At 38.0% G+C, this 16,150-nt stretch overlaps 1 protein-coding gene across 1 annotated transcript; it reads left to right on the forward strand.

The window, feature by feature from the left end:
- Nucleotides 1-321: 321 nt before the first annotated feature.
- LOC127180706 (mRNA decay activator protein ZFP36L1) lies at nt 322-2,812 on the forward strand. The gene is made up of 2 exons (XM_051134923.1): nt 322-447; nt 754-2,812. The coding sequence occupies exons 1-2, from the start codon at nt 394-396 to the stop codon at nt 1,798-1,800; spliced, it is 1,101 nt and encodes a 366-aa protein (XP_050990880.1). The 5' UTR covers nt 322-393; the 3' UTR covers nt 1,801-2,812.
- The last annotated feature ends 13,338 nt before the right edge of the window (nt 2,813-16,150 follow it).

Consider the following 16,150-nt stretch of genomic DNA (forward strand, 5'->3'; position numbering starts at 1 on the left):
TTTAAGTTTTACCTTCAAACCTTAAAAAGTTAACATTAATTTTCTTTAAAGTAATAAAAAAAAAGTTTAGAACTAAAATAAACTTTCTTCGTGAAGATCTTACCCATTTTAATGTGATTTACACCTCTTTTGAGATGATCTAAGATGTATTAAAGTTTGCTTGCTCTTAATGAAATCCTAGACAGGGCACAGCAAACTTCCCTCACTCTTGAGGGGGTGTGAACCTGGCACTAAAACACGCCTCTTCGATGGGTGGGTGGGGCTAGAAGTTTCTGCTTATAAAATGAGATTCCAACAGTGGGGTTGTAACAGAAGCAGAGCTTGACATCAGTTGTTGAGCAGTTCAATACATCCTTTACTGCACATAAAGAATCACAGCTAGGCATCTTGAAAATGCCATCAAATTTCCTCACACCCTTCCTTGAGCTGGATGATGAATTCTGCAAGGTAAGAATATGAACTTTGATTTGTGAAACTCTCTGAAACTTGCTCATGTATTTAAACAAGAGTCAAAAACGATTTAAAGAGTTCATTTAAAAAAATGGAAACTCTGTCACTATTGTTCCAATCCTTTGTGGCTTTCTTTCTTTTGTGGAACACAGAAAATATTCTTAAGAATGTCTTTTTTGTACATAACTGTGTGAACAGCTTTTGCGTTTGTGTTTCTACATTTATTCTATAATTGCTTTCTTGCTTCAATGAAACCTGTGCACCACAAAGTATATTGAGGCGTCTCTCTTTCTCTGTTCCCAGAGTTTCCGTGGTATTGATCTGACAGAAGCCACACAAAAGCAGCGTGTGGTGGGATTCCAACGCAGACATTCCCTGTGCCCTGTGACTCTTCCCAACTCTAAATTCAACAGCAACGACAGCAGCCTGTGGCCTCTACCGGCCATCAACCAGCAGTGGAGCCATGAGAAGAAGCAGCAGCTGCCACGTTCCTCTTTGAATCAGATCCCCTTCAGAGTAGACCGCTCTGTGAGCATGATTGAGGGTCATGTGGCCTGCGAGAGCCCGACGGCCAGCCCTCTTCCGCCTCCGCCCGGCCTTAGCATCAGCAACAGCTCCTTGTCCTGCTCGAAGGTACTTGGAACGACCTCCACGGCACCGATGTCCACCCGCTACAAGACGGAGCTCTGCCGCACCTACGAGGAAAGCGGCACCTGCAAGTACGGGGCCAAATGCCAGTTCGCTCATGGGATGGAGGAGCTGAGAGGCCTCAACCGGCACCCGAAGTACAAGACCGAGCCATGTCGCACATTCCACACCATCGGCTTCTGCCCCTACGGTGCTCGGTGTCACTTCATCCACAACGCGGACGAGCAGATCGGCCTTTCGGAGAACACTCACGTACAAAAGAGCGTCCGGGAGCGACCTCAGCTCCGCCAGAGTGTCAGCTTCAGCGGTTTCTCCTCGCAACCTCAAACCCTCAGCGGCTTCCACGCCGTACCGGATGCATTGGCCTTCTCTAGATCTTCGTCGGTGTCTCCACCACCATCTACCGGGAGTCCCGACTTGCTGTCTCCTCTGTTCCCTGAGCCGGGGACCCTAAAGCACAGCCACCCCTTTGCAGATTTGGGTGCCAACGGGAGCTTCTATGCCATCAGCGACTCAGAGAGCGTGCAGAACTTGGCGTACGCACTCACAGGCCTTTCAGCTCTGCAGCGAAGTGCGTCGGCGGACTCTCTTTCCGACCAGGACGGCTACACCAGCTCCAGCAGCCTGAGCGGCTGCGACTCTCCTGGCATCGAGGGCAGGCGACTGCCCATCTTCAGCCGCCTGTCTGTCTCAGACGATTAGAAAAACATTACCTGTGCATATTGCATGCTCGTCCGTGCAGATGTTTCTCTGCGCTTGATTCGTAAAGCTCCATGTCATGTGATGAACGCAATGTATACTGTTGTATACCAGACCGAAGCTGCAGTGGGAACTTCACTTTAGGCTTATATGTTTTGGGAATTGTTCTGCAGTGTTTTGTCTGCAGGACAAACCTTCCCAAGTCGCCCATCTGTAGTCTAACCAAAGCCGAGCAACTTAGAGTATATACATCTAGTGTAACGTCTAACCCGCTCCCTGAACATACTGTAGCCTTTAGTTAAGGCATTTTTAAATGGACAGTATTACTGAGTAGTTTTAACCATAGTCCTTTCTAAAAACCTATTTATTGCTTTTTTGTAATTTGCGATGGTTGTTTTTGTTTTGTATGCATTTCGAAGAAGGAACAATGTAGATAAGGCTTTTTGTTTGTTTCTTTGAACCCGTTTGTCTGCTTTGCACGAGCTATATCTCTTAGCTTTAATGAAGACCAGCTGCACAGTCTCAATGTTGGAATCTCAGGATCCTTTTAAAGTGCTATTGATACACTCTACTGTCCTGTATCAGCCTTTTTCAGTAATAAGAGTCAGAGATATCAACAAGGAAGAGTCAAAGATGTTCATATGCAAGCCAACGTGAATGTGAAAGTGACAATGTACCAGAAAGAAGTCAAGTTATACACAGCCTTCTACTTTTGGACTCTGGTTCTATTTAAGAGGCGAAAGTTGTCATTTGCAAATAACATGAACTGTGAGTTCTGATGTTCGTAGGTTGTATTCTATTGTTGTTTCTCATCTTTTGCCTTGTGACAAGACACGCTTTGCCTTTTGTTAACTTAAAACCTATTTATTTCGTTTTTTCGAAATGGGAAAACAGTATATTGTGTTGTGCTTTCGTTTCATGTTTGTTTATATATAATTTAAATGAACTGTTTACATTCCATGGGATGGCAATGCCCATTTTCATTATAATATATTGTTTTAAAATAAAGTTTCAAGGGAACAAAAAATATTGCCTTATTCCTTTGCTTTTCTTCTGAAGTACTGCTCAGTATCAATGTGTGGCTATTTACTCACTTCTGGTGAAACTTCTCAAGCTTGGCTTGCTACAAGGAGTTGCATGTGAAGCCCTCTGCTCGCATTTAATTTTAAACACAACACAAACACGGCTGAATGCTACTCCTTCCATCTGCCTTCTAGAAAGAAAGAAAAATGCATACTTGACAGCTCTTTTAATTATTCAAGCTGAAAACACACACAAAGGACAAGCGAACAGATGAAGGCTTTTGTGTGTTGCTTCGCTCATTGTTCCAGCATTTGTGCATGGAAGGCTAAGAAACATCCCACTGTCACACACGGTCATGGACAATAGCCAAAGGTCTCACTGCCTTTTATTGAGACAAGGCTGGGCAGTAAATGAAATGCAGGGGCATTTCTCACATCAGGGCTCCTTTGTGAGGCCACTCTCCTTTTCTTAACAACATCTGTATGCTAATGGAGTGGCAGAAGGGAGGAGTGATTTGCAAGTCTATTGCAGAGCGGTAGGTCTTCCGAACAGCTTACCAGACACTGCTGGCTCCAAACACGCAGCTGAGAAAGCTGGGAAGGTGGGGGTGTTCATCTGGACACCCTAATCACTTATGTAAAAATGCAGCCTAAACTTGAGAAACCATGGCATGATTTCACTGTTCATGTTCCTGGTTCAGATCACAACAGTCTACAACCACTACAACTGACAACCAGACAATTGTTCTGTTTTAACATCCAAATAGGCTCTGGTGTTTGCTTTGAGTTGTTGTATGCAATATCCACTCTGTATATTTTCTCCAATTCTGAAAAAGGGCTTTCAAGGGTAACGTATGTTACAAACTTCATTTGTAGCTACTGCCACCTTGTGGTCAATATGCAGAAAAGAAAAAAACCTTCATGGAATATTCATATGGTTTGGGAATTTATTCCATTTGAGCTAAAACAAGATACTACAGACAAAGACATTGCTTTTTTTCATGCACTGGGCAGTTTTGAGATTTTGCTCTATATTCATAGTTTGTCTTCTTTCAGACTAGTGGAAATAAAATATATAAAATATGCATTCACATGTTTATATACACATTTATTTTACTGCAATTTATCTGTAGATTTCAATTACAATACATATCTTTCTCAAAATCAGTTCTTATCTATAATATGAAGAGTTTTAAAGAGGGGTCTCTTCATATATCACTAGCTTGACTGAATAATAATAATATAATGAATGATATAATATAATATATATATATATATATATATATATATATATATATATATATATATATATATATATATATATATATATATATATATATATATATATATTATATCATTTTGTAGCTATATATATATATATATATATATATATATATATATATATATATATATATATATATACAGTAGTCAACATTTGAAGTGGATCAGAAAAGTTAATCAAAGTTGGCCTAAGACAAGAATGGGTATTGTTTTGGTTTTAGGACAACTTTTATGAAATGTTTTGATCCACTTCAAATGTTGACTACTGTATATATATATATATATATATATATATATATATATATATATATATATATATATATATAGTATTGTCTGATTAATGACAAAAGTAGAGATCCAAATTTCCAAATTCCTTTAATGTAAAAACCTTTAAAACTTGATATTAATGTCACCAAAATGAAACAAGAAATTTTAACCTGAATTTATCCAATGCTCAGACTTCTGTTTGCAAATTAGAGCAAATTTAACTAGATAATACTTTATTTGCATATTTAAACGTGTGTGTGTGTACTTGTTTTTGCAACATTGTGGGGACCAAATGTAAACCTGAAGTAAAACCTGAAATTTTTGACATTGTATGGACCAGCCTACAGTCCCCACAATGTAATAAAAATAGTAAAAATAGTAAATGATGTTTATCTGAAAATGTAACAACGCAAACAGGTTTTCTGTAAGGGCTAGGTTTAGGGTTAGGGTTGGGTGAGGGGACAAACAATATTGTTTGGTGAGTATAAAATCTATAGAAGTCTATAGAAATTCCCCACAATTCACAAAAACAATTTTGTTGTGTGTGTATATGTGTGTGTGTGTAAAAGATGTATATAAATAAATAAATACATAAATAAATAAATAGGTGGAATTGATTAATGTCTATCTTTGTATAAAGACAGACTCATAAATGATCCCCCCCAAAAAAACAGTATAGTTTCCACAGTACTTTGGACGTCTTACATCTACGTTGAAAATTATGTAGTTCTACTTTACGAACACACGAGGTCAGCAGAATTTAAATCAGAGACAAACACCCCACATTTCTCCACAGGGTAACAAGCTGCTGGTTAATAACAGTTTCAAGATTAAATCGGTCTTCCTGTGGAGGCTCCATCGCACATTAAGACACTCTCAGTGCTTTCTCTAAAAGTTTAAAACAAATATATCTATTTAATTATGAGATGTTCTTGGTTCATTTCACTTGATACTCCACTCGGAGTGGTTAAAGGACTCTTTCATTATGCACATTTTACATGTATTATGTAAAATATGCATATTATGTGGATATTGTGTATTTTATTCGTATAGTGCTTTTCTGCAAAACACGTTTTCAAAGCAGCTTTACACAAAATGAGCCCTAATGTCTTGAGTTGTCCTGCCAAAATCAACTGTGACAGGAAAAACGCTGACAGTGGGGGAGGATTTCCGGCTCTGGCACGGAAAACAAGATTGAACAAGCCTTCAATTATTTGATATAGTAAGACAATATGTAAAGATAAACATTAGATTGCATGGAGAATGATGTACATAGTCTTTAAGGTCTATTCTAAATGAATGGAGATGCGAACTGTGGTCAGAAAAATACTAAGGAGTATAAGACATTTAAAGCTTTTTTTTTTTTTTTTTTTTTTTTTTTTTGGCGAGCAGCTTTGTCACCCTTAGTTTTTTACAAAAAAGTATGTTAGCCAGAAGATTTTCTTTCATCTATTTAATCCAAACCTGCCAGGCTTTTTTTTCTATCATTAACTAATTTTATTTTAGATTGAACTATCCCTTTAAGTATTCCATCACAGTTTCATTGGAATATGTACACAACTGTGAGAGTCATGATTTAAAAAGGGAAACCTCAACAGTTTTTAAACTAAAAATCCTTGTGAAAAAGAAGTGCACTGTTGAATGTGTATTTGTAGCACATTTCACATCTTTAAAGCACTTTACAGTAAACAAAACTGTACTTGCAGATAATATATTATTATTGAAACACAATAATACATTTAAGTGCACTTTAAGGGAGACTTTCATGACTGTTTCTAAACACACTTAAATACACTTTTAAAAAGTGCACTTTAAACCTCAAATTACAATATTTTAATCTTTTGCTGCACTTTAAAGCACACTTGATTAATATACTAAAGCGTGATATAATTTCAGCTACTATTCAATATTACCTTTAAACTTAATATAGGCCTACAATATCGCAACTTTGTAACTATAGTTACAGATATGTTTAAATACATGACACAAGTTTCAATAGAAAAGACATTATATTTTAGTTTATCATGAATGCTCGTCAGTACATTTATCAGTAACTTTAACCATATTTCAAAGACAAAAGAAGTAATTCTAAAATTACATACAAAGATGTATTGAAATCCTGGTTAAGTGGGTCAAAAAGCAGTTTTATATAACTAACTTCACAAAAAATGCTTCAAATGTTGCAGAAATAGAGACAACATCATCTGTCTGCTGAAACACAAACATTACAACAGATACTGGGACTGATAAATCTTTCGAAACTCCTTTGAGTGTTAACCAATAGTGTTAAGCAACTGCTTTACAATAAGACATTCTTACTCATCTTACTTTCTGTCAGAATGCAGAGTTCTCATAATGTCCCTCACGTGAGCTTGTTTCGGTCATTAAGCTGCATTATAAACTGCACATAGAGTAGAACTAGACATTATAAACATAATTTCTTTGCAAACATCATATGAAGCAGAGATGAAAATATTAATTACAGAAACAACACAGGCATGAGAAAGTACACTCACACCATTTGATGAAGTGAGCTGTTGTTGGGTGATTAATATAGACCATCATATGCCATGCCACATGTACTTTCTTCAGGAAAGTCTGAAGTCTCTTGTCTATCAGTGTTTTTTTTTTTAAGCTCTAGTACAATGTACATTTCTGTGAAGTAAAATACAATGCAGTCACATTCTCGCTATAGCTGTTGCATTGCAATTACATAGATGTGAGTCAACTATAATGAAGGGTGATAAGATTATTCTAAGATTCAAGGATTATTCAATAAACTATATATAATAAATTACTATATAATAATAATTACATTTTTATCATCCCTGCTTTTGTGAATCTGCCCTTCCCTCTCTGGCTTTCTCAGGCAATTTCTATGCTGATAGAAGACTGTTAAAGGGGTCATCGGGCGGTCATCTTAATGAAAAGTCTATAACATGCTTCGGTTAAAATTTCTCAATCGTAGTGTAAAAAACTCTGTGGAGTGACCAGCTTGTTTACTTTAGCTGCATTTAGCTTGCTAATTAGCACGGTATTAGGAAAGGCGATCACAAAGATTCATAAAAAAAACCTTATACTCACTTCTGCTGTAAGCGAAGCTGGATCACGAATGATTAGCGCAACCTTAGACGGATATATGTAGATCGGAAGGCGCATTCACAAACAAACGTAATCCACTGCATCTTCAGCGGCCCAGATGTCGGGAGTAAATGACGACTACTATGTTCATTATTACATCCAAAAACACAACACCTCAATCGCTTAGGAGCCATTCTTGTCTACGTCCCTGTTCCAGCATCGAAACAATGGTGAGCAGTACTGCTCATTTAAGGCAGGACTAAGGTAAGACGGGCGTGTCAATCAACTATCGTGGGAGCGGCCTCTGCCAGTGTGTCGTCACACAGACAAGATGCTGACAATGGCTTTAATTGAAAAAGGGGAAATTATTTTTACAGATTAAATAAAAACAACATGTAAAACAACATGTAAAAGTGAATTTTTCATCTGATGACCCCTCTAAAGCTTTCTGTTTTTGGGTAACAGATGAACTTGCTGTTAATGGATTTTGGATATTACACAAAATGGATGATCAAGCATTTGTTTCTGATGTGGATACTTGGGATAACATTTCACCAATAATGACTAGTTATAATAATGTCATCACTAATTAAACATACTACAGCAGGTGAATGCCTCGATCAGAAAACTCATATCATCATACAAAATGCAAAAAGAACCATGTGTCGCTAGAAAACAGCACCCCTCCCAAAAAGGAAGGAAGGGGTGTGGTGAGTTTCTTTTAGTTTTTTTGTTGTACCCAAGCATGCAAGATCAGAGGACGTTTCGTTTGAATGGCGGTTAACTAAGGACATGCGTTATTATGCTCTAAACTGCCTCCTGTTTGTGTTTACATGACATATTCTGGATATTTTGATATAAACATATATTGAATATATTTAAAAGTGAGCTATATTGGGAAATCGCTTTTATAAGAGAAGTCATGACTAAGTGCTGTGTCATGGCCATTGTACGACTGACAGGAAGTGAATACTATCCAAGTTGTAGTTATGTGGTTATGACCGTTGGGGGGTGTTGGGTTGTAATCTTAGGCTGTAAACTCCTAAATCAGGGCAATGACATTGAGTCTAAAAGCCTTGCAAATTTTACATTATGAGCGCCTGCTTAAAAAGACAGTTTCTTCTGACGTTTGTCCCACACAACAGGATTGTGAAGGACCCTTGGATCTGACCTACTTCGAGGAGTTATTTTGGTGAACGGCAAAATAATTAGAAAGATGTTCATGGCTAAATTCCTAAAGCATATCAGAGAGAAACTCCCCACATACAGGGAGTGCAGAATTATTAGGCAAATGAGTATTTTGACCACATCATCCTCTTTATGCATGTTGTCTTACTCCAAGCTGTATAGGCTCGAAAGCCTACTACCAATTAAGCATATTAGGTGATGTGCATCTCTGTAATGAGAAGGGGTGTTGTCTAATGACATCTACACCCTATATCAGGTGTGCATAATTATTAGGCAACTTCCTTTCCTTTGGCAAAATGGGTCAAAAGAAGGACTTGGCAGGCTCCGAAAAGTCAAAAATAGTGAGATATCTTGCAGAGGGATGCAGCACTCTTAAAATTGCCAAGCTTCTGAAGCGTGATCATCAAACAATCAAGGGTTTCATTCAAAATAGTCAACAGGGTCGCAAGAAGCGTGTGGAAAAACCAAGGCGCAAAATAACTGCCCATGAACTGAGAAAAGTCAAGCGTGCAGCTGCCAAGATGCCACTTGCCACCAGTTTTGCCATATTTCAGAGCTGCAACATCACTGGAGTGCCCAAAAGCACAAGGTGTGCAATACTCAGAGACATGGCCAAGGTAAGAAAGGCTGAAAAACGACCACCACTGAACAAGACACACAAGCTGAAACGTCAAGACTGGGCCAAGAAATATCTGAAGACTGATTTTTCTAAGGTTTTATGGACTGATGAAATGAGAGTGAGTCTTGATGGGCCAGATGGATGGGCTCGTGGCTGGATCGGTAAAGGGCAGAGAGCTCCAGTCCGACTGAGACGCCAGCAAGGTGGAGGTGGAGTACTGGTTTGGGCTGGTATCATCAAAGATGAGCTTGTGGGGCCTTTTCGGGTTGAGGATGGGGTCAAGCTCAACTCCCAGTCCTACTGCCAGTTTCTGGAAGACACCTTCTTCAAGCAGTGGTACAGGAAGAAGTCTGCATCCTTCAAGAAAAACATGATTTTCATGCAGGACAATGCTCCATCACACGCGTCCAAGTACTCCACAGCGTGGCTGGCAAGAAAGGGTCTAAAAGAAGAAAAACTAATGACTTGGCCTCCTTGTTCACCTGATCTGAACCCTATAGAGAACCTGTGGTCCATCATCAAATGTGAGATTTACAAGGAGGGAAAACAGTACACCTCTCTGAACAGTGTCTGGGAGGCTGTGGTTGCTGCTGCACGCAATGTTGACAGTGAACAGATCAAAACACTGACAGAATCCATGGATGGCAGGCTTTTGAGTGTCCTTGCAAAGAAAGGTGGCTATATTGGTCACTGATTTGTTTTTGTTTTGTTTTTGAATGTCAGAAATGTATATTTGTGAATGTTGAGATGTTATATTGGTTTCACTGGTGAAAATAAATAATTGAAATGGGTATATATTTGTTTTTTGTTAAGTTGCCTAATAATTATGCACAGTAATAGTCACCTGCACACACAGATATCCTCCTAAAATAGCTAAAACTAAAAACAAACTAAAAACTACTTCCAAAAATATTCAGCTTTGATATTAATGAGTTTTTTGGGTTCATTGAGAACATGGTTGTTGTTCAATAATAAAATTAATCCTCAAAAATACAACTTCCCTAATAATTCTGCACTCCCTGTATTTAGTTTGGGTGCTTTTCATCACCCTGTATGTTTTATGTTATTTTTCTTATTTTAAACTCCAGTCCCTAAAACAGTACAATTTAGTGTGCAAATTATAAAACGCACCTCAAACTTCACTCTGTATTAACATACAACAGATAGCAACAGTTTATATTATATAAATATTTCCAAAGCAAAGATTTTATTTTATATAAATTATTAGGGGAAAAAAGTATTTTTTATGTTAAAATGACTGAATTGTAACACAGCTTATGTATTACAGATTTTGATTTGGTTGTGATGTTGGCTTTTATAGCTGGAATGTAGTTTCTTGAGTGGTTTACTGGTTATGATCTGGGCTGATGTCTCTCAGTCAGGTATTTATTATGACACGTCACGTTATTATAAGTCGAAAACATGCCGCAGAAGTAGCATTACGCCTAAGTAAAAGAAGTAGCCTATAATGTGAAAGGTTAACCACATCTGAATTCAAAATAATTCAGTTCTATCAGTTATTTTTCACATGGCATAAGTAACAAATAAATGTGAGCAAACTGACAGTTGAGTGATTAAGCAAACTGTAGACGGAACGATTACTTCATCATTTGTGACAGACCAGCTTTCCGCTCGATCAACTCTATCCACCTTATTTCTCAGTGCGCATCACACTCATGGAAAGGCTTTAACATTAAGAATAATGTACCCAAATATGAATTGCATATGGCAAATATTTAATTTTCTTCAAATAATTTGTATTTTTCATATTACTTGTATGACTGGGTATTTAAAAATGAAATGAAATAAATCTGAATAAGTAAGATCAATTGGGCATGTGGGGTTGAAGCCCAAATAGGGGGCCCGTGATTGGCTGTGGAGTAGATTGACAGGCCATGGGAAAAACCTCACCACGACCCCACATATTAGCGCTATTAGGAGCTTTTCTGTAAATTCCATATTACCATTAGAGATTAAAACGTCATGTTTGAATTTGGTTTACCAATCAAATGCATTTATTCTATTTTTTTACTTTTGAAGGACCATGCACAAATCTATTGTCCACATTTACCTCTCTTCACTTCATTCTGGCATAATCTGGAAATGCAGTAGAATAATCTTCGATGAGTAAAAATATGATTTTTTTTTAACTTGGCTGAGTTAGTCATATCCCCAGCTAGGTTATTTAGTAAAGCTGATGATGGAATGGAAGTTGTGGAAACACAGTGGACCGGGCCCACGGAGCCTGCAGTACATCATAGCCCCGGGCACAGTGAGGTTTTAACGCTGCCCTGCTCACACCTGCAAAATTTTAGGACTCACAACCACATTCTTGAAACACTCACACTGTGTGAATGGAACAGGACTGGACAACTAGTTGTCTGTCATCATACAGTGCGAGAGAGCCGCTTTGCCGCGTGTCTACCGTGTGCTGCGTGCTTTAATTTATGGTTTCGGTAACTTACAGTGACGGAGAAATGAGCTGTGTGTCATCTGAAAGTTTTATATCCAGTCCCCACCAGAGCCAATTCTGTCAGTTTTGTGTTCTGTGCGCAGGTCAAATGCTCCACTCAAATTTAAAAGCTGCTGTAAATTAATGATGATTTGATGGATGAATTTGAGGCTTGTGGCGCCATCTTTGATATTGCTTTGGCAGTGTTGGGGAGTAACTAGTTACATGTAATGGAATTACGTAATTTAATTACAAAATAAATGTAATTGTAATTAGTTACAGTTGAAAAACTGAGAAAAAAAAATGTAATTAAATTACAGTTACTTTTGAAAAATGCCAGTGATTACAAAGGGGATCACATCTGAATTTTTTCACACACCCACCCCCACTTACAGATTTAATTGACTTCTTTCAGAAACTGCATTGACTGCTCTAAAATGAGACACCAATGTTTCAGAAGTTTAGGACACAGAATCGGACACATGCTTACTCGATAACTGTTTTATTTCCTATTTCGGTTCATGCATAAACTTTATTTTTTAAGATTGTTTTTCCCAGGCATTATTGTTAGATGCTAGTGTTTTCTATCATAACTATGCAAACATTTAATTTCAAATCCAGTATCATAGCTATTAAACTATTTCTTGTTATGATGTTACTTATGTTATGATCTTGTTATGACATATAGCTCAACTGCGCTCACGGTGACCCAAGTTCGATTCCCATCTTGAGGTCCTTTGCTGATCCCGCTCCCCTCTCTCCTCCAAGTTCTTTCCTGTCGTCTCTCTACTGTCCTATCACAATAAAAGGCATAAAAAGCCCAAAAATATAACTAAAAAAAAATCAGAATTTGCGGTGTGCTTTAAATTAAATTATTTCACAGCTCAGACTATTTCAGGGCAACTTAAGTCAGTGCTATATGCTTGATAATTTTTTTGCTGGAAGCTTTGCGTTTGGTTAGCTAATAAAATATTGAAGCTTAATTCAATATTATGTGGACAATTTCTTAATTCTGTCATCCTGGTATCGTGTACTTGCTCTATTGTTTCATACAAACGCAGCTGCTGTACACTGTAATGGATTATAAGATAACTAACAAACTAGTATTACTACTTAATTATTTATGTGGTGAAATGTTGTGTAAGAAAACTGGTATGACTGCACTGTGTCCCTAAAATGTCTAGTTTGAACTTGCCGTTTGCTAGCAACTGATTTCTTGATGGAAGCTTTGCGTTCAAATATTTCGACTCAGATCAGTGTTTCGTGTCTAATAATTTTGACACGAGACATCTAAATAATCTATTAGCAGCTGTGTAATAAGTGAGATAATGTACATTCAGCCAGTTGTTATCGCAAAATAAAGATGTATGTTGTCCCTTACTTATTATAATCATAATTCAAGTGATAAAGGATTTTGAAAGTCTGACAGTAATCAGTGTTGAGTGCTACTGTAAAGTTAACTCTGCCTGGTTTAAATGTTTCAATATGATTAACAGTTGAAGATATTAGAAATTTAGAAAAGTAATCAAAAAGTAATTAAAAGTAATAAGTTACATTACTTTAATAAAGTAATTAAAAAGTTACACTACTTATTACAGTTTAAATAAAGTAACTTGTAATCTGTAACCTATTACATTTCCAAAGTAACCTTCCTAACACTGTGCTTTGGTCACTGTTGCTATGGTTACTTGTAAGAAATACGGGCTTGACTCCTGTTGCATGTTCATACAGACAGTATTCGAAAAACGTTTGTAAGCTGCTGTGTAAACAAGACATTTTGAGACTCACACCTGTAAGTAAATGCGGCTGTCAATCCCAAAAACTGACAGTGTGAACGTGGCCAGTGAGGCTTCGTTTCTCACTGGTTTCATGATTTCTACATTAACAACACAAGCCTCAAATCAGGGCTTCATCTGGCACACCCCTTAACACAAGCTCCGATGGCTTGTTTCAAATGTCACATCACTAGTTGGGTCATTCAAGATTTAGCAACCCAAACTCGCCAACGATCTGCGAACACAACTTCGAAAAACACGTTGCCCCTAAGCACCATAATCTCTCATAAAGTTTTGCAACTTTACAAAGTAAACAATGGTCCAAAAAACACTTAGCCTCTTAGCTAATTAACACTCAAAATACCATTGGTATACTACTTACGCTGCCTCACCGGAAGTTGTACCCTCGTTCTTTTTTACAGTAGCGTTGGTACCAGCTGGTATGCTGGATGTGCCAGGGCTGCCAGACATGGCATGGTGGGTGCTACTGGAGGAAGATACCTGTTCTGCTCTGAAGTCTGCATGAGGGACTAAAGAGTATAATGTTCAATGATCACAGGTAAAGGCTGATATGGGTCTAACACAGGCATCGATTTGCCCTGCAACCATGTTCAGGGATGTGTAATTGGTAAGCTGGTGGCACCAGAGTTCGATGTATGGTTGTGGATATTGGCAGCTTCACTGATGTGATGGTCTGAGGCAAAGAGGATACAAGATTATAGGATGAAGGATATGACCCTGCGCTGTGTACTGCTGTTTGTCTCTCATAATTTCCTGCTGTCTGGGTTGTAGTGTGGGTGTGCTGTACACCATATGAGCTGTAGTCTGAGATGTCTGCCACAGTACTGATTGATGGGTGGCATCCCTGGGTGCTCCAAGGCAGGAAGTGGGTGGCCCTATATCAGGTAATGAGATGGCTGGGACTGCTTTAGCCTCTGGCCTAATGACGGTTGGTAAGCTTGTTCCACTTGCTCAGAAAAAGGAGATGCAGTGCCACTACTGAACTCACACTCTGACTGGCTGTTTTCTCGCTGCTGTGGTACTGGAGATATGTAATGGGAAGCGGACGGAGATCTCGCAACATTTAACTGCTCTACCAAGTCGTTGAGCCCAGTATCTATGTTGCTCCCACTAACTATGGCGGGACCTGGTCCATACTGCAGAGATGATAACTCACGCCTTATCAGCTGTACCCCAGTTGAGGCAAGCTTGGCCTGCCCACTGAGGGTCAACGGTGCCACTGCATGGTCTATCTTCGCCTACTGATATGGTTTATAAGGCCCAGTAACTGGCAGAAGGCTTCATCATAAGCCTGCAAATATGAAGGAATCTGACGAGCTCTGGCTTGCATCTGAGCAGGACACGTGTTATCGGGAGAATAATATGGTGTCTCCATGTTACCATATTATTGATCCATTTCACCGTAGGGGCTACAGTTTGTTAGGTCGCAGTAATTTTTTAAATGGGAAACGGCAAATGCTAAATGCGACAGTGGCTTTAACTTGTCAATCCAGTATGGCCACGTTCACACAGCAGCAGAATATGGTTATCAATACCGTATTTGAGTCCTTAATATTGTTATGTTCACACACAGTACAGTTATTTATTGGTGTGACAACCGTATTCTGATGCCTGCTGGTCAAATCAGGAAAGTGTTTGGAAAGCAACCAGCGCTAATTAATTGTAATAACACTAAAAGTGTTTTTATGGTTTATTCATATTGAATATTGTTATGGATTTATTAGAATAACCTCTAAATACAGCCATTTCTCTTATGAAGCTATGACAGTTTTTCTTGTTTTTTAAACATGTTGTACTAAATGTGTTTATACTTATGTTTTAGACAGTGGATTCTTTTGTGAAGGAAAAATTGCAACAGTGGAATCTCTGCAGGTTAATTGAAACATTTCAAGGTAAGTAAACTATTTAAATTAGTGATACATATAGGTTTTCAAGTTCAATTATGACTTCCAATTATGAAAAAAGCTAAACGAGGTGAAATGATTAGTGTGTGGCCGCTGCATTCCATGTGTACTTTTGCTCCTGCTTACATCCAAACTTAACAAACAAATTATTCAATATGTAAGTATGGTAAAATTTAGGCAGTGCTAGCTTTTGATTAAGTATTGATAATTGTGAAACTTAACTCATATTTAAAATTACTAATTTCATGAAAGACTGTTCATAACACCTAGCAATAATCAAGCTAAATAATCATAAATTTCAATACTGACTAAAATAATTGTTTATAATATTTTTGCCATAATTGAGCAGCTCTGTTTACTAGTTTATCTGAAAAATGTTTCTTCTTCTGCTTCATCTTATGACAGAGAAAAGAGTGGGTGAAGAAAATTTCACGCTACTGGATGACACCAGCATTTGCATCACTAATTCCAAGAACTTCTCCCAAGTTTTTATCATTTTCAGTGGGGAGCCAATGGAACAGGAGACCTTACTACAAGCAGTGGATCTGTGTTTCAGACTTTTCCACGTGTACATCAACTACCCAAAGCCTCTGCTCCCATGTGGAAGTTTTTGCTGCACACAGTCTTTAATATGCCAGGAGGAGTTCCTTCAGCACACTGCCTCCTCAAAAACGTTTAGTGATTAGTCAAAACTTTTAATTTTACTGATCATCAGTAGTTCCAGCAGCCAGCAGATTTTTATT

The sequence above is a fragment of the Labeo rohita genome, chromosome 18 (genome assembly GCF_022985175.1).
Source record: "Labeo rohita strain BAU-BD-2019 chromosome 18, IGBB_LRoh.1.0, whole genome shotgun sequence".
Taxonomy (NCBI): Eukaryota; Metazoa; Chordata; class Actinopteri; order Cypriniformes; family Cyprinidae; genus Labeo; species Labeo rohita.